Raw genomic sequence first — 22,543 nt, forward strand, 5'->3', positions numbered from 1 at the left:
AGGTTTTCTTAGGCTTCAAAGGCAAACACTTAACCGCTAAGCCATGTCTTCATTTAAAGTTAATGCACTTCATAACAAAAAGCACAAAATATTACACATTTGTCTCTACTGTTGTCTGAATGTTGTTAATTTAATAATTGAAGGCTAAACCTCCATTCCTGATACTTTCATGTCAGCACATCATTTGCATGTTGAATTCCATTAAGATACTGCTTTTGCATACTACTCCAGAATACTCAGTCACCTGCAATTCCAGTCCGAATTAACTGACTAAACATGATCAGATACAGGGAGATGAATTAGATTTCAATGTGTTTTGCAAACTAGGTATGTTTTTGTTATATCAACCCTCTGTTCAACCCCATACTCATTTGTACCATTGTTTCCTTTCCTCACCATGGCCTGCTTTCTATTTTCATGGATTTTTTATTTTGTTTTGTTTTGTTTGGCAAGGTTGGATCTCGCTCTCAGCTCTGGTTGACCTGTGATTCACACGTACACTCTGGTTGTACTCAAACTCACAGAGATCCTCCTAGGTCCCACTCCCATTTGCAGGAATCAAAGGCGTCCTGCACAACACCTAGGTAGCCAAATGGATTCTGTTGAGAACTTTTATCAACACCTCCAGATTCCATCTCATGGTCTTCAATGCACTCTGCTAAAAATTAAAGGGTAATATCTCCTTAGACATCTATCTACTGATGATAGGAAAAAAATAGGGTATAGGCACACAAACACATGATAGGGTTGGATTTTGTGGCACACTCCTTTAATCCCAGCAGTTTAGAGGTAGAGCTAGGAGGATGACTGTGACTTTCAGGCCATCCTGAGACACCACATGGTGCATTCCAAGTCAGCCTGGGCTATAGAGAAACCTTACTTTGAAAAGCCAAAACCAAACAGAAACAAACAAAAAACAACATGAACTCAGTACAGGGAGTGTACCCTTTCATTTCTGCAGTAAAAACAACTAGGCATTTAAAAGTAGGAAAATTTGGGGTGCACAGATGGCTTAGCAGTTAAGGCACTTGCATGCAAAGCCAAGGAATCCACTGGTTCAATTCCTCAGGACCCATGTAAGTCTGATTCACAAGGGGACGCATGCATGTGGAATTCGTCGGCAGAGGCTGGAGGCCCTAGATCCCCCAATCTCAATCTCTCTGGGCCCGTGTCTCTCTCTCTCTCTCTTTCTCTCCCTCTCTCTCTCCATATACATATATATACATGTATATATCTGACTCTTTCAATCTGTTTCAAACAAATAAACAAATCAATGAATAGAAAACGGTAGGATACTGTAATTATACCTTTTAATTATTCCTAGTTGTGGATTTATTTGTAACAAAATTTTAGGTATCGCCACTTCTAGAATTACGTTCGTAGCTACATCATTCTCATTAATTTTAACTTACCTGTGGCATTTGTATGAAAATGCTTGATCATTACGTTCCAATTTGACAGCGGACTCTGTATCATGGAGAAAAGGAGAAGTAAATAATATATGAGTCATTTTTATGTGTGTGTAATATGCATTTTTAGCTTCCCTCATTCATATTCTGAGGAAATGTCTACTGATGATGTTTGTATAATGTGTAACATACATATACAGATAATTTGATTTTTAAGTAGGGTCTCACTCTAGCCCGGGATAACCTGCAATTCACTGTTTACTCGGGGTGGCCTTGAACTCAAAGTGATCCTCCTACCTCTGCATCCCAAGTGTGGGGACTAAAGGTGTGCAGCATGGTGCCCACCTGTGTGTTATGTATTTTTAAAGCTCAGATAATTGAATAGATCACATCTTGGCTCTCATTGATCTTAGTCTAACTGAGAATGTTAGGCAGAAAATGGTTACAAATTCAGGTAGATGCAGTAAGAATCAGATCGTTACAGATTTGGGAGGTGTTTCAGAAGCTAAAGTAGCTTGTTCACAAAGCGTGCCGTCTTGGCTTGATTCCCTAGCTCCATCATTAAGCCTGCGCCCTGTGTGCTGCATTTCACCTGACACGCGATGACCGTTCACTTCCATCAACGTGTCCATTTCTGCAGTAGATGTCTTAGGTGTTGATGTTCTCACCAATTCGTTCAATGGACTTTTTGTAATTTCCCGTTTGTTTACTTTCTCCAAAGGACAGGCACTTTCATTTCTGCAAGGTAGTCATACAGAATAATGGTGTCTCTTAATTCTACACCACAACGTTACAAAACAATATGACAAAATTCCAAAAATGCCCCTTTCACATTTCTTAAAGTTTTAAGTTTTGTAATTTATAATTTGAGAGAGATGGAGAAAGGGACAGACAGAGAGAGAATGGGCAGACCAGTTTCTTGAGCCACTGTGACCATGCATCAAACGCCTGTGCCCCCTTGTGTGCATGTGTGACATTGCATGTTTGCATCACTGCACCTGGCTCCATGGGATCTCGAGATCAGAGCAGGATTTCTTATGCTTCACAGGCAAGCCCCTTAACCGAAAAGCCATCTACGTGGTTATTATTTAGTCATCATAAAAATGAGCCCAAATTATAAAGAATCTTTCTTGGCAAAGAATAATTATCTAAATTATTGCCATCATCTTACTTATCATTTTTCTCCTTAGTGGGAACGACTTTTAGCAACTTGTAGAGCATATTCTTCATCATCATAGTCAGCAGCATTAGGAGATGCGGGAACATCAGCAGGAACAGAAAGAGGGGCTGGAACCTCAGCTTCCTCAGAAATAGCATGATCCAGAAGGGCAGCAAGAGGAGCAGGAGATTCTGGACCATCCTGAGCATTGGGACCATGAGAAACACGGGGACTCTCAGAAGTACTGCAACCATCAGAAGTTATGGGACCAACAGGAGTACTGGGCCCCTCAGAAGCATCAGGAACATCAGAGGGATCAGGATCATCAGAAGTGCCCAGACTGTAAGGAGTGTCTGGACCATCGGGAGTGTCCGGATCATGAGGATTATCTGAACCAACAGGAATATCCAGACCATCAGGAGTGTCCGGACCATCAGGAATATCTGGACCATCAGGATTACGTGGACCATCAGAATTGTCTGTACCATCAGGGGTGTCCGGACTATCAGGATGATCTGAAAGAGTGGTAGTATCTGGACCATCACATGTGTCCAGACCATCGTGGCTGTCTGGACCATCAAGAGTATCTGGGACACCAGAAGTGTCAGGACCGTAAGGAGAGTCCATTTCTGAATTGGATGTCTCACGTGTTGGTATTCTCATCAATTCTCTCAATTGACATTTTGTAAGTGCACTTTTATTTCCTTTCTCCAAAGGATAGGCTCTTTCATTTCTGCAAGTTAACCGTAGAAAACAATGTTTTGTAATAAGTCTACTCATCAAGGTGGGAAAATAATTAGGGAAAATTATACACATTTAACCTGTTTATATATTTTCAAATTAACACTTTCATTAGTATTTATTTGTGGGGGGTCAGAAAAAAAGACCACTAGACAGACAACAGACAATCTAGGGCTCTCAGCCACTGGGAACCAATGCCAGATGCACCCTTTGCCTTGTGTGCATGCGCAACAGTGCATGCTTAACTCACTGCATCTGCATGTGAGACCCGGAGAGGAACAAGTTTCCTTAGGCTTCAAAGGCAGACACTTAACCGCTAAGCCATGTCTTCATTTAAAGTTATTGCTACTCATAACAAAAAGCACAAAGAATGACACATTTCTCTCTAGTGTTGTCTGAATGTTGTTAATTACATAATTGAAGACTAAATCTCCATTCCTGATACTTTCATGTCAGCACATCATTTGAATGTTGAACTCCATTAAGATACTGCTTTTGCATACTACTCCAGAATACTCAGTCACCTGCAATTCCAGTCCGAATTAACTGACTAAACATGATCAGATACAGGGAGATGAATTAGATTTCAATGTGTCTTTCAAACTAGGTATGTTTTTGTTATATCAACCCTCTGTTCAACACCATACTCATTTGTACCATTGTTTCTTTGCCCCACCATGGCCTGTTTTCTATTTTCATGCATTTTTTATTTTGTTTTCTTTTGTTTGGCAAGGTTGGATCTCGCTCTCAGCTCTGGTTGACCTGTGATTCACTACGTACACTCTGGTTGTACTCCAACTCACAGAGATCCTCCTACGTCCCACTCCCATTTGCAGGAATCAAAGGCGTCCTGCACAACACCTAGGTAGCCAAATGGATTCCTTTGAGAACTTTTATCAACACCTCCAGATTCCATCTCATGGTCTTCAATCCACTCTGATAAAAACTAAAGGGTAATATCTCCTTAGGCATCTATCTACTGATGATAGGAAAATAATACGGTATAGGCACACACACACACACACAGAAAAGGTTGGATTTGTGGCATGCTCCTTTAATCCCAGCAATTTGGAGGTAGAGCTAGGAGGATGACTGTGAGTTTCAGGCCACCCTGAGACACCACATGGTGCATTCCAAGTCAGCCTGGGCTATAGAGAAACCTTACTTTGAAAAGCCACAACCAAACAGAAACAAACAAAAAACAACATGAACTCAGTACAGGGAATGTACCCTTTCATTTCTGCAGTAAGAACAACTAGGCATTTAAAAGTAGGGGAATTTGGGGTGCACAGATGGCTTAGCAGTTAAGGCACTTGCATGCAAAGCCAAGGAATCCACAGGTTCAATTCCTCAGGACCCATGTAAGTCTGATTCACAAGGGGACGCATGCATGTGGAATTCATCGGCAGAGGCTGGAGGCCCTAGATCCCCCAATCTCAATATCTCTATGCACGTGTCTCTCTGTCTCTCACTTTCTCTCCCTCTCTCTCTCCATATACATATATATACATATATATATCAGACACTTTCAATCTGTTTCAAACAAATAAACCAATCAATGAATAGAAAACGGTAGGATACTGTAATTATACCTTTTAATTATTCCTAGTTGTGGATTTATTTGTAACAAAATTTTAGGTTTCGCCACTTCTAGAATTACGTTCGTAGCTACATCATTCTCATTAATTTTAACTTACCTGTGGCATTTGTATGAAAATGCTTGATCATTACGTTCCAATCTGACAGTGGACTCTGTATCATGGAGAAAAGGAGAAGTAAATAATATATGAGTCATTTTTATGTGTGTGTAATATGCATTTTTAGCTTCCCTCATTCATATTCTGAGGAAATGTCTACTGATGATGTTTGTATAATGTGTAACATACATATACAAATAATTTGATTTTTAAGTAGGGTCTCACTGTAGCCCGGGATAACCTGCAATTCACTGTTTTCTCAGGGTGGCCTTGAACTCCAAGTGATCCTCCTACCTCTGCATCCCAAGTGTGGGGACTAAATGTGAGCAGCATGGTGCCTAGCTGTGTGTAATGCATTTTTAAAGCTCAGATAATTGAATAGATCACATCTTGGCTCTCATTGATCTTAGTCTAACAGAGAATGTTAGGCAGAAAATGGTTATAAATTCAGGTAGATGAAGTAAGAAACAGATCGTTACAGATTTGGGAGGTGTTTCAGAAGCTAAAGTAGCTTGTTCACAAAGCGTGTCGTCTTGGATTGACTCCCTAGCTCCATCATTAAGCCTGCTCCCTGTGTGCTGGACTTCACCTGACACGCAATCACCGTTCACTTCCACCAATGTGTCCATTTCTGCAGTAGATGTCTTAGGTGTTGATGTTCTCACCAATTCGTTCAATGGACTTTTTGTAATTTCCCGTTTGTTTACTTTCTCCAAAGGACAGGCACTTTCATTTCTGCAAGGTAGTCATACAGAATAATGTTGTGTATTAATTCTACACCACAACGTTACAAAACAGTATGACAAAATTCCAAATATGCCCCTTTCACATTACTTAAAATTTTAAGTTTTGTAATTTATAATTTGAGAGAGATGGAGAAAGGGACAGACAGAGAGAGAATGGGCAGACCAGTTTCTTGAGCCACTGTGACCATGCATCAAACGCCTGTGCCCCCTTGTGTGCATGTGTGACATTGCATGTTTGCACCATTGCTCCTGGCTACATGGGATGTCGAGATCAGAGCAGGATTTCTGATGCTTCACAGGCAAGTCCCTTAACCGCAAAGCCATCTACATGGTTATTATTTAGTCATCATAAAAATGAGCCCATATTAGAATGAATTTTCTTGGCAAAGAATAATTATCTAAATTGTTGCCATCATCTTACTTATCATTTTTCTCCTTAGTGGGAACAACTTTAACAACTTGTAGAGCATGTTCTTCATCATCATAGTCAGCAGCATTAGGAGATGCGGGACCATCGGCAGGAACAGAAAGAGGGGCAGGAACATCAGCTTCCTCAGAAATAGCAGGATCCAGAAGGGCAGCAAGAGGAGCAGGAGATTCAGGACCATCCTGAGTATTGGGACCATGAGAAACTCGGGGATTCTCAGAAGTACTGCAACCATCAGAAGTTATGGGACCAACAGGAGTACTGGGCCCCTCAGAAGCATCAGGAACATCAGAGGGATCAGGATCATCAGAACTGCCCAGACTGTAAGGAGTGTCTGGACCATCGGGAGTGTCCGGATCATGAGGATTATCTGAACCAACAGGAATATCCAGACCATCAGGAGTGTCCGCACCATCAGGAATATCTGGACCATCAGGATTATGTGGACCATCAGAAATGTCTGTACCATCAGGGGTGTCCGGACCATCAGGATGATCTGAAAGAGTGGTAGTATCTGGACCATCACATGTGTCGAGACCATCGTGGGTGTCCGGACCATCAAGAGTATCTGGGACACCAGAAGTGTCAGGACCGTAAGGAGAGTCCATTTCTGAAGCGGATGTCTCACGTGTTGGTATTCTCACCAATTCTCTCAATTGACTTTTTGTAAGTGCACTTTTATTTCCTTTCTCCAAAGGATAGGCTCTTTTATTCCTGCAAGTTAATCACAGAAAACAATGTTTTGTAATAAATCTAGTCATCAAGGTTGCAAAACAATTAGGGAAAATTACACACATTTACCCTGTTTATACATTTTTCAAATTTAACACTTTCATTATTATTTATTGGTGGGGGAGGGGTCAGATAAGAAGACCACTAGACAGAGAACAGACAATCTCAGCCACTGGGAACCAATGCCAGATGCACCCTTGGCCTTGTGTGCATGCGCAACAGTGCATGCTTAACTCACTGCATCTGCATGTGAGACCTGGAGGGGAACAGGTTTTCTTAGGCTTCAAAGGCAAACACTTAACCGCTAAGCCATGTCTTCATTTAAAGTTAATGCACTTCATAACAAAAAGCACAAAATATTACACATTTCTCTCTAGTGTTGTCTGAATGTTGTTAATTAAATAATTGAAGGCTAAACCTCCATTCCTGCTACTTTCTTGTCAGCACATCATTTGCATGTTGAATTCCATTAAGATACTGCTTTTGCATACTACTCCAGAAAACGCAGTCACCTGCAATTCCAGTCCGAATTAACTGACTAAACATGATCAGATACAGGGAGATGAATTAGATTTCAATGTGTTTTGCAAACTAGGTACGTTTTTGTTATATCAACCCTCTGTTCAACCCCATAATCATTTGTACCATTGTTTCTTTCCTCACCATGGTCTGCTTTCTATTTTCATGGATTTTTTATTTTGTTTTGTTTTGATTGGCAAGGTTGGATCTTGCTCTCAGCTCTGGTTGACCTGTGATTCACACGTACACTCTGGTTGTACTCAAACTCACAGAGATACTCCTAGGTCCCACTCCCATTTGCAGGAATCAAAGGCGTCCTGCACAACACCTAGGTAGCCAAATGGATTCTTTTGTGAACTTTTATCAACACCTCCAGATTCCATCTCATGGTCTTCAATGCACTCTGCTAAAAATTAAAGGGTAATATCTCCTTAGACATCTATCTACTGATGATAGGAAAAAAATAGGGTATAGGCACACACACACATGATAGGGTTGGATTTTGTGGCACACTCCTTTAATCCCAGCAGTTTAGAGGTAGAGCTAGGAGGATGACTGTGACTTTCAGGCCATCCTGAGACACCACATGGTGCATTCCAAGTCAGCCTGGGCTATAGAGAAACCTTACTTTGAAAAGCCAAAACCAAACAGAAACAAACAAAAAACAACATGAACTCAGTACAGGGAGTGTACCCTTTCATTTCTGCAGTAAAAACAACTAGGCATTTAAAAGTAGGAAAATTTGGGGTGCACAGATGGCTTAGCAGTTAAGGCACTTGCATGCAAAGCCAAGGAATCCACTGGTTCAATTCCTCAGGACCCATGTAAGTCTGATTCACAAGGGGACGCATGCATGTGGAATTTGTCGGCAGAGGCTGGAGGCCCTAGATCCCCCAATCTCAATCTCTCTGGGCCCGTGTCTCTCTCTCTCTCTTTCTCTCCCTTTCTCTCCTATATACATATATATACATATATATACATATATATATCTGACTCTTTCAATTTGTTTCATATAAAAAAACAAATCAATGAATAGAAAATGGTAGGATACTGTAATTATACCTTTTAATTATTCCTAGTTGTGGATTTATTTGTAACAAAATTTTAGGTTTCGCCACTTCTAGAATTACGTTCGTAGCTACATCATTCTCATTAATTTTAACTTACCTTTGGCATTTGTATGAAAATGCTTGATCATTACGTTCCAATCTGACAGCGGACTCTGTATCATGGAGAAAAGGAGAAGGAAATAATATATGAGTCATTTTTATGTGTGTGTAATATGCATTTTTAGCTTCCCTCATTCATATTCTAAGGAAATGTCTACTGATGATGTTTGTATAATGTGTAACATACATATACAGATAATTTGTTTTTTAAGTAGGGTCTCACTCTAGCCCGGGTAACCTGCAATTCACTGTTTACTCGGGGTGGCCTTGAACTCAAAGTGATCCTCCTACCTCTGCATCCCAAGTGTGGGGACTAAAGGTGTGCAGCATGGTGCCCACCTGTGTGTAATGTATTTTTAAAGCTCAGATAATTGAATAGATCACATCTTGGCTCTCATTGATCTTAGTCTAACTGAGAATGTTAGGCAGAAAATGGTTACAAATTCAGGTAGATGCAGTAAGAATCAGATCGTTACAGTTTTGGGAGGTGTTTCAGAAGCTAAAGTAGCTTGTTCACAAAGCGTGCCGTCTTGGCTTGATTCCCTAGCTCCATCATTAAGCCTGCGCCCTGTGTGCTGCATTTCACCTGACACGCGATGACCGTTCACTTCCATCAACGTGTCCATTTCTGCAGTAGATGTCTTAGGTGTTGATGTTCTCACCAATTCGTTCAATGGACTTTTTGTAATTTCCCGTTTGTTTACTTTCTCCAAAGGACAGGCACTTTCATTTCTGCAAGGTAGTCATACAGAATAATGGTGTCTCTTAATTCTACACCACAACGTTACAAAACAATATGACAAAATTCCAAAAATGCCCCTTTCACATTTCTTAAAGTTTTAAGTTTTGTAATTTATAATTTGAGAGAGATGGAGAAAGGGAGAGACAGAGAGAGAATGGGCAGACCAGTTTCTTGAGCCACTGTGACCATGCATCAAACGCCTGTGCCCCCTTGTGTGCATGTGTGACATTGCATGTTTGCATCACTGCACCTGGCTCCATGGGATCTCGAGATCTGAGCAGGATTTCTTATGCTTCACAGGCAAGCCCCTTAACCGAAAAGCCATCTACGTGGTTATTAATTAGTCATCATAAAAAAGAGCCCAAATTACAAAGAATCTTTCTTGGCAAAGAATAATTATCTAGCCTAAATTATTGCCATCATCTTACTTATCATTTTTCTCCTTTGTGGGAACGACTTTTACAACTTGTAGAGCATGTTTTTCATCATCATAGTCAGCAGCATTAGGAGATGCGGGAACATCAGCAGGAACAGAAAGAGGGGCAGGAACCTCAGCTTCCACAGAAACAGCACGATCCAGAAGGGCAGCAAGAGGAGCAGGAGATTCAGGACAATCCTGAGCATTGGGACCATGAGAAACACGGGTTCTCTCAGAAGTACTGCAACCATCAGAAGTTATGGGACCAACAGGAGTACTGGGCCCCTCAGAAGCATCAGGAACATCAGAGCGATCAGGATCATCAGAACTGCCCAGACTGTAAGGAGTGTCTGGACCATCGGGAGTGTCCGGATCATGAGGATTATCTGAACCAACAGGAATATCCAGACCATCAGGAGTGTCCGCACCATCAGGAATATCTGGACCATCAGGATTATGTGGACCATCAGAAATGTCTGTACCATCAGGGGTGTCCGGACCATCAGGATGATCTGAAAGAGTGGTAGTATCTGGACCATCACATGTGTCCTGACCATCGTGGGTGTCCGGACCATCAAGAGTATCTGGGACTCCAGAAGTGTCAGGACCGTAAGGAGAGTCCATTTCTGAAGCGGATGTCTCACGTGTTGGTATTCTCACCAATTCTCTCAATTGACTTTTTGTAATTGCACTTTTATTTCCTTTCTCCAAAGCATAGGCTCTTTCATTTCTGCAAGTTAATCGTAGAAAACAATGTTTTGTAATAAGTCTACTCATCAAGGTTGCATAATAATTAGGGAAAATTACACACATTTACCCTGTTTATATATTTTTCAAATTTAACACTTTCATTATTATTTATTTGTGGGGGGGTCAGTAAAAAAGACCACTGGACAGACAACAGACTATCCAGGGCTCTCAGCCCCTGGGAACCAATGCCAGATGCACCCTTCGCCTTGTGTGCATGCGCATAGTGCATGCTTGACTCACTGCATCTGCATGTGAGACCCGGAGAGGAACAGGTTTTCTTAGGCTTCAAAGGCAGACACTTAACCGCTAAGTCATGTCTTCATTTAAAGTTATTGCTACTAAGAAAACGCACAACAAAAAGCACAAAGAATGACACATTTCTCTCTAGTGTTGTCTGAATGTTGTTAATTACATAATTGAAGGCTAAACCTCCATTCCTGATACTTTCATGTCAGCACATCATTTGCATGTTGAATTCCATTAAGATACTGCTTTTGCATACTACTCCAGAATACTCAGTCACCTGCAATTCCAGTCCGAATTAACTGACTAAACATGATCAGATACAGGGAGATGAATTAGATTTCAATGTGTTTTTCAAACTAGGTATGTTTTTGTTATATCAACCCTCTGTTCAACCCCATACTCATTTGTACCATTGTTTCCTTGCCCCACCATGGCCTGCTTTCTATTTTCATGGATTTTTTATTATGTTTTGTTTTGTTTGGCAAGGTTGGATATCGCTCTCAGCTCTGGTTGACCTGTGATTCACTACGTACACTCTGGTTGTACTCAAAATCACACAGATCCTCCTAGGTCCCACTGCCATTTGCAGGAATCAAAGGCGTCCTGCACAACACCTAGGTAGCCAAATGGATTCTGTTGAGAACTTTTATCAACACCTCCAGATTCCATCTCATGGTCTTCAATGCACTCTGCTAAAAACTAAAGGGTAATATCTCCTTAGGCATCTATCTACTGATGATAGGAAAATAATACGGTATAGGCACACACACACACACACAGAAAAGGTTGGATTTGTGGCATACTCCTTTAATCCCAGCAATTTGGAGGTAGAGCTAGGAGGATGACTGTGAGTTTCAGGCCACCCTGAGACACCACATGGTGCATTCCAAGTCAGCCTGGGCTATAGAGAAACCTTACTTTGAAAAGCCACAACCAAACAGAAACAAACAAAAAACAACATGAACTCAGTACAGGGAATGTACCCTTTCATTTCTGCAGTAAGAACAACTAGGCATTTAAAAGTAGGGGAATTTGGGGTGCACAGATGGCTTAGCAGTTAAGGCACTTGCATGCAAAGCCAAGGAATCCACAGGTTCAATTCCTCAGGACCCATGTAAGTCTGATTCACAAGGGGACGCATGCATGTGGAATTCATCGGCAGAGGCTGGAGGCCCTAGATCCCCCAATCTCAATATCTCTATGCACGTGTCTCTCTGTCTCTCACTTTCTCTCCCTCTCTCTCTCCATATACATATATATACATATATATATCAGACACTTTCAATCTGTTTCAAACAAATAAACCAATCAATGAATAGAAAACGGTAGGATACTGTAATTATACCTTTTAATTATTCCTAGTTGTGGATTTATTTGTAACAAAATTTTAGGTTTCGCCACTTCTAGAATTACGTTCGTAGCTACATCATTCTCATTAATTTTAACTTACCTGTGGCATTTGTATGAAAATGCTTGATCATTACGTTCCAATCTGACAGCGGACTCTGTATCATGGAGAAAAGGAGAAGTAAATAATATATGAGTCATTTTTATGTGTGTGTAATATGCATTTTTAGCTTCCCTCATTCATATTCTGAGGAAATGTCTACTGATGATGTTTGTATAATGTGTAACATACATATACAAATAATTTGATTTTTAAGTAGGGTCTCACTGTAGCCCGGGATAACCTGCAATTCACTGTTTTCTCAGGGTGGCCTTGAACTCCAAGTGATCCTCCTACCTCTGCATCCCAAGTGTGGGGACTAAATGTGAGCAGCATGGTGCCTAGCTGTGTGTAATGCATTTTTAAAGCTCAGATAATTGAATAGATCACATCTTGGCTCTCATTGATCTTAGTCTAACAGAGAATGTTAGGCAGAAAATGGTTATAAATTCAGGTAGATGAAGTAAGAAACAGATCGTTACAGATTTGGGAGGTGTTTCAGAAGCTAAAGTAGCTTGTTCACAAAGCGTGTCGTCTTGGATTGACTCCCTAGCTCCATCATTAAGCCTGCTCCCTGTGTGCTGGACTTCACCTGACACGCAATCACCGTTCACTTCCACCAATGTGTCCATTTCTGCAGTAGATGTCTTAGGTGTTGATGTTCTCACCAATTCGTTCAATGGACTTTTTGTAATTTCCCATTTGTTTACTTTCTCCAAAGGACAGGCACTTTCATTTCTGCAAGGTAGTCATACAGAATAATGTTGTGTATTAATTCTACACCACAACGTTACAAAACAGTATGACAAAATTCCAAATATGCCCCTTTCACATTACTTAAAATTTTAAGTTTTGTAATTTATAATTTGAGAGAGATGGAGAAAGGGACAGACAGAGAGAGAATGGGCAGACCAGTTTCTTGAGCCACTGTGACCATGCATCAAACGCCTGTGCCCCCTTGTGTGCATGTGTGACATTGCATGTTTGCACCATTGCTCCTGGCTACATGGGATGTCGAGATCAGAGCAGGATTTCTGATGCTTCACAGGCAAGTCCCTTAACCGCAAAGCCATCTACATGGTTATTATTTAGTCATCATAAAAATGAGCCCATATTAGAATGAATTTTCTTGGCAAAGAATAATTATCTAAATTATTGCCATCATCTTACTTATCATTTTTCTCCTTAGTGGGAACAACTTTAACAACTTGTAGAGCATGTTCTTCATCATCATAGTCAGCAGCATTAGGAGATTCGGGACCATCGGCAGGAACAGAAGGAGGGGCAGGAACATCAGCTTCCTCAGAAATAGCAGGATCCAGAAGGGCAGCAAGAGGAGCAGGAGATTCAGGACCATCCTGAGTATTGGGAACATGAGAAACTCGGGGATTCTCAGAAGTACTGCAACCATCAGAAGTTATGGGACCAACAGGAGTACTGGGCCCCTCAGAAGCATCAGGAACATCAGAGGGATCAGGATCATCAGAAGTACCCAGACTGTAAGGAGTGTCTGGACCATCGGGAGTGTCCGGATCATGAGGATTATCTGAACCAACAGGAATATCTGGACCATCAGGAGTGTCCGGACCATCAGGAATGTCTGGACCATCAGGATTATGTGGACCATCAGAAGTGTCTGTACCATCAGGGGTGTCCGGACCATCAGGATGATCTGAAAGAGTGGTAGTATCTGGACCATCACATGTGTCGAGACCATCGTGGGTGTCCGGACCATCAAGAGTATCTGGGACACCAGAAGTGTCAGGACCGTAAGGAGAGTCCATTTCTGAAGCGGATGTCTCACGTGTTGGTATTCTCACCAATTCTCTCAATTGACTTTTTGTAAGTGCACTTTTATTTCCTTTCTCCAAAGGATAGGCTCTTTTATTCCTGCAAGTTAATCACAGAAAACAATGTTTTGTAATAAATCTAGTCATCAAGGTTGCAAAACAATTAGGGAAAATTACACACATTTACCCTGTTTATACATTTTTCAAATTTAACACTTTCATTATTATTTATTGGTGGGGGAGGGGTCAGATAAGAAGACCACTAGACAGAGAACAGACAATCTCAGCCACTGGGAACCAATGCCAGATGCACCCTTGGCCTTGTGTGCATGCGCAACAGTGCATGCTTAACTCACTGCATCTGCATGTGAGACCTGGAGGGGAACAGGTTTTCTTAGGCTTCAAAGGCAAACACTTAACCGCTAAGCCATGTCTTCATTTAAAGTTAATGCACTTCATAACAAAAAGCACAAAATATTACACATTTCTCTCTAGTGTTGTCTGAATGTTGTTAATTAAATAATTGAAGGCTAAACCTCCATTCCTGCTACTTTCTTGTCAGCACATCATTTGCATGTTGAATTCCATTAAGATACTGCTTTTGCATACTACTCCAGAAAACGCAGTCACCTGCAATTCCAGTCCGAATTAACTGACTAAACATGATCAGATACAGGGAGATGAATTAGATTTCAATGTGTTTTGCAAACTAGGTACGTTTTTGTTATATCAACCCTCTGTTCAACCCCATAATCATTTGTACCATTGTTTCTTTCCTCACCATGGTCTGCTTTCTATTTTCATGGATTTTTTATTTTGTTTTGTTTTGATTGGCAAGGTTGGATCTTGCTCTCAGCTCTGGTTGACCTGTGATTCACACGTACACTCTGGTTGTACTCAAACTCACAGAGATACTCCTAGGTCCCACTCCCATTTGCAGGAATCAAAGGCGTCCTGCACAACACCTAGGTAGCCAAATGGATTCTTTTGTGAACTTTTATCAACACCTCCAGATTCCATCTCATGGTCTTCAATGCACTCTGCTAAAAATTAAAGGGTAATATCTCCTTAGACATCTATCTACTGATGATAGGAAAAAAATAGGGTATAGGCACACACACACATGATAGGGTTGGATTTTGTGGCACACTCCTTTAATCCCAGCAGTTTAGAGGTAGAGCTAGGAGGATGACTGTGACTTTCAGGCCATCCTGAGACACCACATGGTGCATTCCAAGTCAGCCTGGGCTATAGAGAAACCTTACTTTGAAAAGCCAAAACCAAACAGAAACAAACAAAAAACAACATGAACTCAGTACAGGGAGTGTACCCTTTCATTTCTGCAGTAAAAACAACTAGGCATTTAAAAGTAGGAAAATTTGGGGTGCACAGATGGCTTAGCAGTTAAGGCACTTGCATGCAAAGCCAAGGAATCCACTGGTTCAATTCCTCAGGACCCATGTAAGTCTGATTCACAAGGGGACGCATGCATGTGGAATTTGTCGGCAGAGGCTGGAGGCCCTAGATCCCCCAATCTCAATCTCTCTGGGCCCGTGTCTCTCTCTCTCTCTTTCTCTCCCTTTCTCTCCTATATACATATATATACATATATATACATATATATATCTGACTCTTTCAATTTGTTTCATATAAAAAAACAAATCAATGAATAGAAAATGGTAGGATACTGTAATTATACCTTTTAATTATTCCTAGTTGTGGATTTATTTGTAACAAAATTTTAGGTTTCGCCACTTCTAGAATTACGTTCGTAGCTACATCATTCTCATTAATTTTAACTTACCTGTGGCATTTGTATGAAAATGCTTGATCATTACGTTCCAATCTGACAGCGGACTCTGCATCATGGAGAAAAGGAGAAGGAAATAATATATGTGTCATTTTTATGTGTGTGTAATATGCATTTTTAGCTTCCCTCATTCATATTCTAAGGAAATGTCTACTGATGATGTTTGTATAATGTGTAACATACATATACAGATAATTTGTTTTTTAAGTAGGGTCTCACTCTAGCTCGGGTAACCTGCAATTCACTGTTTACTCGGGGTGGCCTTGAACTCAAAGTGATCCTCCTACCTCTGCATCCCAAGTGTGGGGACTAAAGGTGTGCAGCATGGTGCCCACCTGTGTGTAATGTATTTTTAAAGCTCAGATAATTGAATAGATCACATCTTGGCTCTCATTGATCTTAGTCTAACTGAGAATGTTAGGCAGAAAATGGTTACAAATTCAGGTAGATGCAGTAAGAATCAGATCGTTACAGTTTTGGGAGGTGTTTCAGAAGCTAAAGTAGCTTGTTCACAAAGCGTGCCGTCTTGGCTTGATTCCCTAGCTCCATCATTAAGCCTGCGCCCTGTGTGCTGCATTTCACCTGACACGCGATGACCGTTCACTTCCATCAACGTGTCCATTTCTGCAGTAGATGTCTTAGGTGTTGATGTTCTCACCAATTCGTTCAATGGACTTTTTGTAATTTCCCGTTTGTTTACTTTCTCCAAAGGACAGGCACTTTCATTTCTGCAAGGTAGTCATACAGAATAATGGTGTCTCTTAATTCTACACCACAACGTTACAAAACAATATGACAAAATTCCAAAAATGCCCCTTTCACATTTCTTAAAGTTTTAAGTTTTGTAATTTATAATTTGAGAGAGATGGAGAAAGGGAGAGACAGAGAGAGAATGGGCAGACCAGTTTCTTGAGCCACTGTGACCATGCATCAAACGCCTGTGCCCCCTTGTGTGCATGTGTGACATTGCATGTTTGCATCACTGCACCTGGCTCCATGGGATCTCGAGATCTGAGCAGGATTTCTTATGCTTCACAGGCAAGCCCCTTAACCGAAAAGCCATCTACGTGGTTATTAATTAGTCATCATAAAAAAGAGCCCAAATTACAAAGAATCTTTCTTGGCAAAGAATAATTATCTAGCCTAAATTATTGCCATCATCTTACTTATCATTTTTCTCCTTTGTGGGAACGACTTTTACAACTTGTAGAGCATGTTCTTCATCATCATAGTCAGCAGCATTAGGAGATGCGGGAACATCAGCAGGAACAGAAAGAGGGGCAGGAACCTCAGCTTCCACAGAAACAGCACGATCCAGAAGGGCAGCAAGAGGAGCAGGAGATTCAGGACAATCCTGAGCATTGGGACCATGAGAAACACGGGTTCTCTCAGAAGTACTGCAACCATCAGAAGTTATGGGACCAACAGGAGTACTGGGCCCCTCAGAAGTATCAGGAACATCAGAGCGATCAGGATCATCAGAACTGCCCAGACTGTAAGGAGTGTCTGGACCATCGGGAGTGTCCGGATCATGAGGATTATCTGAACCAACAGGAATATCCAGACCATCAGGAGTGTCCGCAGCATCAGGAATATCTGGACCATCAGGATTATGTGGACCATCAGAAATGTCTGTACCATCAGGGGTGTCCGGACCATCAGGATGATCTGAAAGAGTGGTAGTATCTGGACCATCACATGTGTCCTGACCATCGTGGGTGTCCGGACCATCAAGAGTATCTGGGACTCCAGAAGTGTCAGGACCGTAAGGAGAGTCCATTTCTGAAGCGGATGTCTCACGTGTTGGTATTCTCACCAATTCTCTCAATTGACTTTTTGTAATTGCACTTTTATTTCCTTTCTCCAAAGCATAGGCTCTTTCATTTCTGCAAGTTAATCGTAGAAAACAATGTTTTGTAATAAGTCTACTCATCAAGGTTGCATAATAATTAGGGAAAATTACACACATTTACCCTGTTTATATATATTTTAAATTTAACACTTTCATTATTATTTATTTGTGGGGGGGTCAGTAAAAAAGACCACTGGACAGACAACAGACAATCTAGGGCTCTCAGCCACTGGGAACCAATGCCAGATGCACCCTTCGCCTTGTGTGCATGCGCAACAGTGCATGCTTAACTCACTGCATCTGCATGTGAGACCCGGAGAGGATCAGGTTTTCTTAGGCTTCAAAGGCAGACACTTAACCGCTAAGTCATGTCTTCATTTAAAGTTATTGCTACTAAGAAAACGCACAACAAAAAGCACAAAGAATGACACATTTCTCTCTAGTGTTGTCTGAATGTTGTTAATTACATAATTGAAGGCTAATCCTCCATTCCTGATACTTTCATGTCAGCACATCATTTGCATGTTGAATTCCATTAAGATACTGCTTTTGCATACTACTCCAGAATACTCAGTCACCTGCAATTCCAGTCCGAATTAACTGACTAAACATGATCAGATACAGGGAGATGAATTAGATTTCAATGTGTTTTTCAAACTAGGTATGTTTTTGTTATATCAACCCTCTGTTCAACCCCATACTCATTTGTACCATTGTTTCCTTGCCCCACCATGGCCTGCTTTCTATTTTCATGGATTTTTTATTATGTTTTGTTTTGTTTGGCAAGGTTGGATATCGCTCTCAGCTCTGGTTGACCTGTGATTCACTACGTACACTCTGGTTGTACTCAAAATCACACAGATCCTCCTAGGTCCCACTGCCATTTGCAGGAATCAAAGGCGTCCTGCACAACACCTAGGTAGCCAAATGGATTCTGTTGAGAACTTTTATCAACACCTCCAGATTCCATCTCATGGTCTTCAATGCACTCTGCTAAAAACTAAAGGGTAATATCTCCTTAGGCATCTATCTACTGATGATAGGAAAATAATACGGTATAGGCACACACACACACACACACACACACACACAGAAAAGGTTGGATTTGTGGCATACTCCTTTAATCCCAGCAGTTTGGAGGTAGAGCTAGGAGGATGACTGTGAGTTTCAGGCCACCCTGAGACACCACATGGTGCATTCCAAGTCACCCTGGGCTATAGAGAAACCTTACTTTGAAAAGCCACAACCAAACAGAAACAAACAAGAAACAACATGAACTCAGTACAGGGAATGTACCCTTTCATTTCTGCAGTAAGAACAACTAGGCATTTAAAAGTAGGAGAATTGGGGGTGCACAGATGGCTTAGCAGTTAAGGCACTAGCATGCAAAGCCAAGGAATCCACAGGTTCAATTCCTCAGGACCCATGTAAGTCTGATTCACAAGGGGACGCATGCATGTGGAATTCGTTGGCAGAGGCTGGAGGCCCTAGATCCCCCAAACTCAATATCTCTATGCACGTGTCTCTCTCTCTCTCTCTTTCTCTCCCTCTCTCTCTCCATATACATATATATACATATATATATCAGACACTTTCAATCTGTTTCAAACAAATAAACCAATCAATGAATAGAAAACGGTAGGATACTGTAATTATACCTTTTAATTATTCCTAGTTGTGTATTTATTTGTAACAAAATTTTAGGTTTCGTCACTTCTAGAATTACGTTCGTAGCTACATCATTCTCATTAATTTTAACTTACCTGTGGCATTTGTATGAAAATGCTTCATCATTACGTTCCAATCTGACAGTGGACTCTGTATCATGGAGAAAAGGAGAAGGAAATAATATATGAGTCATTTTTATGTGTGTGTAATATGCATTTTTAGCTTTCCTCATTCATATTCTGAGGAAATGTCTACTGATGATGTTTGTATAATGTGTAACATACATATACAAATAATTTGATTTTTAAGTAGGGTCTTACTGTAGCGCGGGATAACCTGCAATTCACTGTTTTCTCAGGGTGGCCTTGAACTCAAAGTGATCCTCCTACCTCTGCATCCCAAGTGTGGGGACTAAAGGTGAGCAGCATGGTGCCTAGCTGTGTGTAATGCATTTTTAAAGCTCAGATAATTGAATAGATCACATCTTGGCTCACATTGATCTTAGTCTAACAGAGAATGTTAGGCAGAAAATGGTTATAAATTCAGGTAGATGCAGTAAGAAACAGATCGTTACAGATTTGGGAGGTGTTTCAGAAGCTAAAGTAGCTTGTTCACAAAGCGTGTCGTCTTGGATTGACTCCCTAGCTCCATCATTAAGCCTGCTCCCTGTGTGCTGCACTTCACCTGACACGAGATCACCGTTCACTTCCACCAATGTGTCCATTTCTGCAGTAGATGTCTTAGGTGTTGATGTTCTCACCAATTCGTTCAATGGACTTTTTGTAATTTCCCGTTTGTTTACTTTCTCCAAAGGACAGGCACTTTCATTTCTGCAAGGTAGTCATACAGAATAATGTTGTGTATTAATTCTACACCACAACGTTACAAAACAGTATGACAAAATTCCAAATATGCCCCTTTCACATTACTTAAAATTTTAAGTTTTGTAATTTATAATTTGAGAGAGATGGAGAAAGGGACAGACAAAGAGAGAATGGGCAGACCAGTTTCTTGAGCCACTGTGACCATGCATCAAACGCCTGTGCCCCTTTGTGTGCATGTGTGACATTGCATGTTTGCACCATTGCTCCTGGCTACATGGGATGTCGAGATCAGAGCAGGATTTCTGAAGCTTCACAGGCAAGTCCCTTAACCGCAAAGCCATCTACATGGTTATTATTTAGTCATCATAAAAATGAGCCCATATTAGAATGAATTTTCTTGGCAAAGAATAATTATCTAAATTATTGCCATCATCTTACTTATCATTTTTCTCCTTTGTGGGAACGACTTTTACAACTTGTAGAGCATGTTCTTCATCATCATAGTCAGCAGCATTAGGAGATGCGGGACCATCGGCAGGAACAGAAAGAGGGGCAGGAACATCAGCTTCCTCAGAAATAGCAGGATCCAGAAGGGCAGCAAGAGGAGCAGGAGATTCAGGACCATCCTGAGTATTGAGACCATGAGAAACTCGGGGATTCTCAGAAGTACTGCAACCATCAGAAGTTATGGGACCAACAGGAGTACTGGGCCCCTCAGAAGCATCAGGAACATCAGCGGGATCAGGATCATCAGAAGTGCCCAGACTGTAAGGAGTGTCTGGACCATCGGGAGTGTCCGGATCATAAGGATTATCTGAACCAACAGGAATATCCAGACCATCAGGAGTGTCCACACCATCAGGAATATCTGGACCATCAGGATTATGTGGACCATCAGAAATGTCTGTACCATCAGGGGTGTCCGGACCATCAGGATGATCTGAAAGAGTGGTAGTATCTGGACCATCACATGTGTCCAGACCATCGTGGGTGTCCGGACCATCAAGAGTATCTGGGAAACCAGAAGTGTCAGGACCGTAAGGAGAGTCCATTTCTGAAGCAGATGTCTCACGTGTTGGTATTCTCACCAATTCTCTCAATTGACTTTTTGTAATTGCACTTTTATTTCCTTTCTCCAAAGGATAGGCTCTTTCATTTCTGCAAGTTAATCGTAGAAAACAATGTTTTGTAATAAGTCTACTCATCAAGGTTGCAAAATAATTAGGGAAAATTACACACATTTACCCGGTTTATATATTTTTCAAATTTAACACTTTCATTATTATGTATTTGTGGGTGGTGATCAGAAAAACAGACCACTAGACAGACAACAGACAATCTAGGGCTCTCAGCCACTGGGAACCAATGCCAGATGCACCCTTGGCCTTGTGGGCATGCGCAACAGTGCATGCTTAACTCACTGCATCTGCATGTGAGACCCGGAGGGGAACAGGTTTTCTTAGGCTTCAAAGCCATGTCTTCATTTAAAGTTATTGCTACTCATAACAAAAAGCACAAAGAATGACACATTTCTCTCTAGTGTTGTCTGAATGTTGTTAATTATATAATTGAAGGCTAAACCTCCATTCCTGATACTTTCATGTCAGCACATCATTTGCATGTTGAATTCCATTAAGATACTGCTTTTCCATACTACTCCAGAATACTCAGTCTCCTGCAATTCCAGTACGAATTAACTGACTAAACATGATCAGATACAGGGAGGTGAATTAGATTTCAATGTGTTTTTCAAACTAGGTATATTTTTGTTATATGAACCCTCTGTTCAACCCCATACTCTTTTGTACCATTGTTTCCTTGCCCCACCATGGCCTGCTTTCTATTTTCATGGATTTTTTATTTTCTTTTGTTTTGTTTGTCAAGGTTGGATCTCGCTCTCAGCTCTGGTTGACCTGTGATTCACCACGTACACTCTGGTTGTACTCAAACTCACAGAGATCCTCCTAGGTCCCACTCCCATTTGCAGGAATCAAAGGCGTCCTGCACAACACCTAGGTAGCCAAAGGGATTCTGTTGAGAACTTTTATCAACACCTCCAGATTCCATCTCATGGTCTTCAATCCACTCTGATAAAAACTAAAGGGTAATATCTCCTGAGACTCTATCTACTGATGATAGGAAAAAAATACGGTATAGGCACACACACACACACAGACACACACAGAAAAGGTTGGATTTGTGGCATACTCCTTTAATCCCAGCAGTTTGGAGGTAGAGCGAGGAGGATGACTGTGAGTTTCAGGCCACCCTGAGACACCACATGGTGCATTCCAAGTCAGCCTCGGCTACTGAGAAACCTTACTTTGAAAAGCCACAACCAAACAGAAACAAACAAAAAATAACATGAACTCCATACAGGGAGTGTAACCTTTCATT

At 41.1% G+C, this 22,543-nt stretch overlaps 2 protein-coding genes across 2 annotated transcripts in view; both read right to left on the reverse strand.

Annotated features, from left to right (window-relative positions):
• Positions 1-2,590, reverse strand: part of LOC123453550 (cell surface glycoprotein 1-like) — a 28,889-nt gene extending 26,299 nt beyond the window's left edge. The window contains exons 1-2 of the mRNA XM_045130568.1: positions 2,581-2,590; positions 2,002-2,147 (exon numbers count right to left, since the gene is read on the reverse strand). Of these exons, the coding sequence (XP_044986503.1) occupies positions 2,002-2,041 (40 nt within the window). The 5' untranslated portion in view covers positions 2,042-2,147; positions 2,581-2,590. The remainder of the gene's footprint in view (positions 1-2,001; positions 2,148-2,580) is intronic.
• A 5-nt stretch (positions 2,591-2,595) lies between these two features.
• LOC123453551 (mucin-2-like) overlaps positions 2,596-22,543 on the reverse strand; it is a 43,988-nt gene continuing 24,040 nt past the window's right edge. The window contains exons 17-30 of the mRNA XM_045130569.1: positions 20,585-21,304; positions 20,007-20,152; positions 19,418-19,472; positions 17,673-17,688; positions 16,969-17,597; positions 16,385-16,530; positions 15,797-15,851; positions 13,373-14,092; positions 12,795-12,940; positions 12,206-12,260; positions 6,174-6,893; positions 5,596-5,741; positions 5,007-5,061; positions 2,596-3,301 (exon numbers count right to left, since the gene is read on the reverse strand). Of these exons, the coding sequence (XP_044986504.1) occupies positions 2,596-3,301; positions 5,007-5,061; positions 5,596-5,741; positions 6,174-6,893; positions 12,206-12,260; positions 12,795-12,940; positions 13,373-14,092; positions 15,797-15,851; positions 16,385-16,530; positions 16,969-17,597; positions 17,673-17,688; positions 19,418-19,472; positions 20,007-20,152; positions 20,585-21,304 (4,315 nt within the window). The remainder of the gene's footprint in view (positions 3,302-5,006; positions 5,062-5,595; positions 5,742-6,173; positions 6,894-12,205; positions 12,261-12,794; positions 12,941-13,372; positions 14,093-15,796; positions 15,852-16,384; positions 16,531-16,968; positions 17,598-17,672; positions 17,689-19,417; positions 19,473-20,006; positions 20,153-20,584; positions 21,305-22,543) is intronic.

Source organism: Jaculus jaculus, chromosome 12 (assembly GCF_020740685.1).
Source record: "Jaculus jaculus isolate mJacJac1 chromosome 12, mJacJac1.mat.Y.cur, whole genome shotgun sequence".
Classification (NCBI taxonomy): domain Eukaryota; kingdom Metazoa; phylum Chordata; class Mammalia; order Rodentia; family Dipodidae; genus Jaculus; species Jaculus jaculus.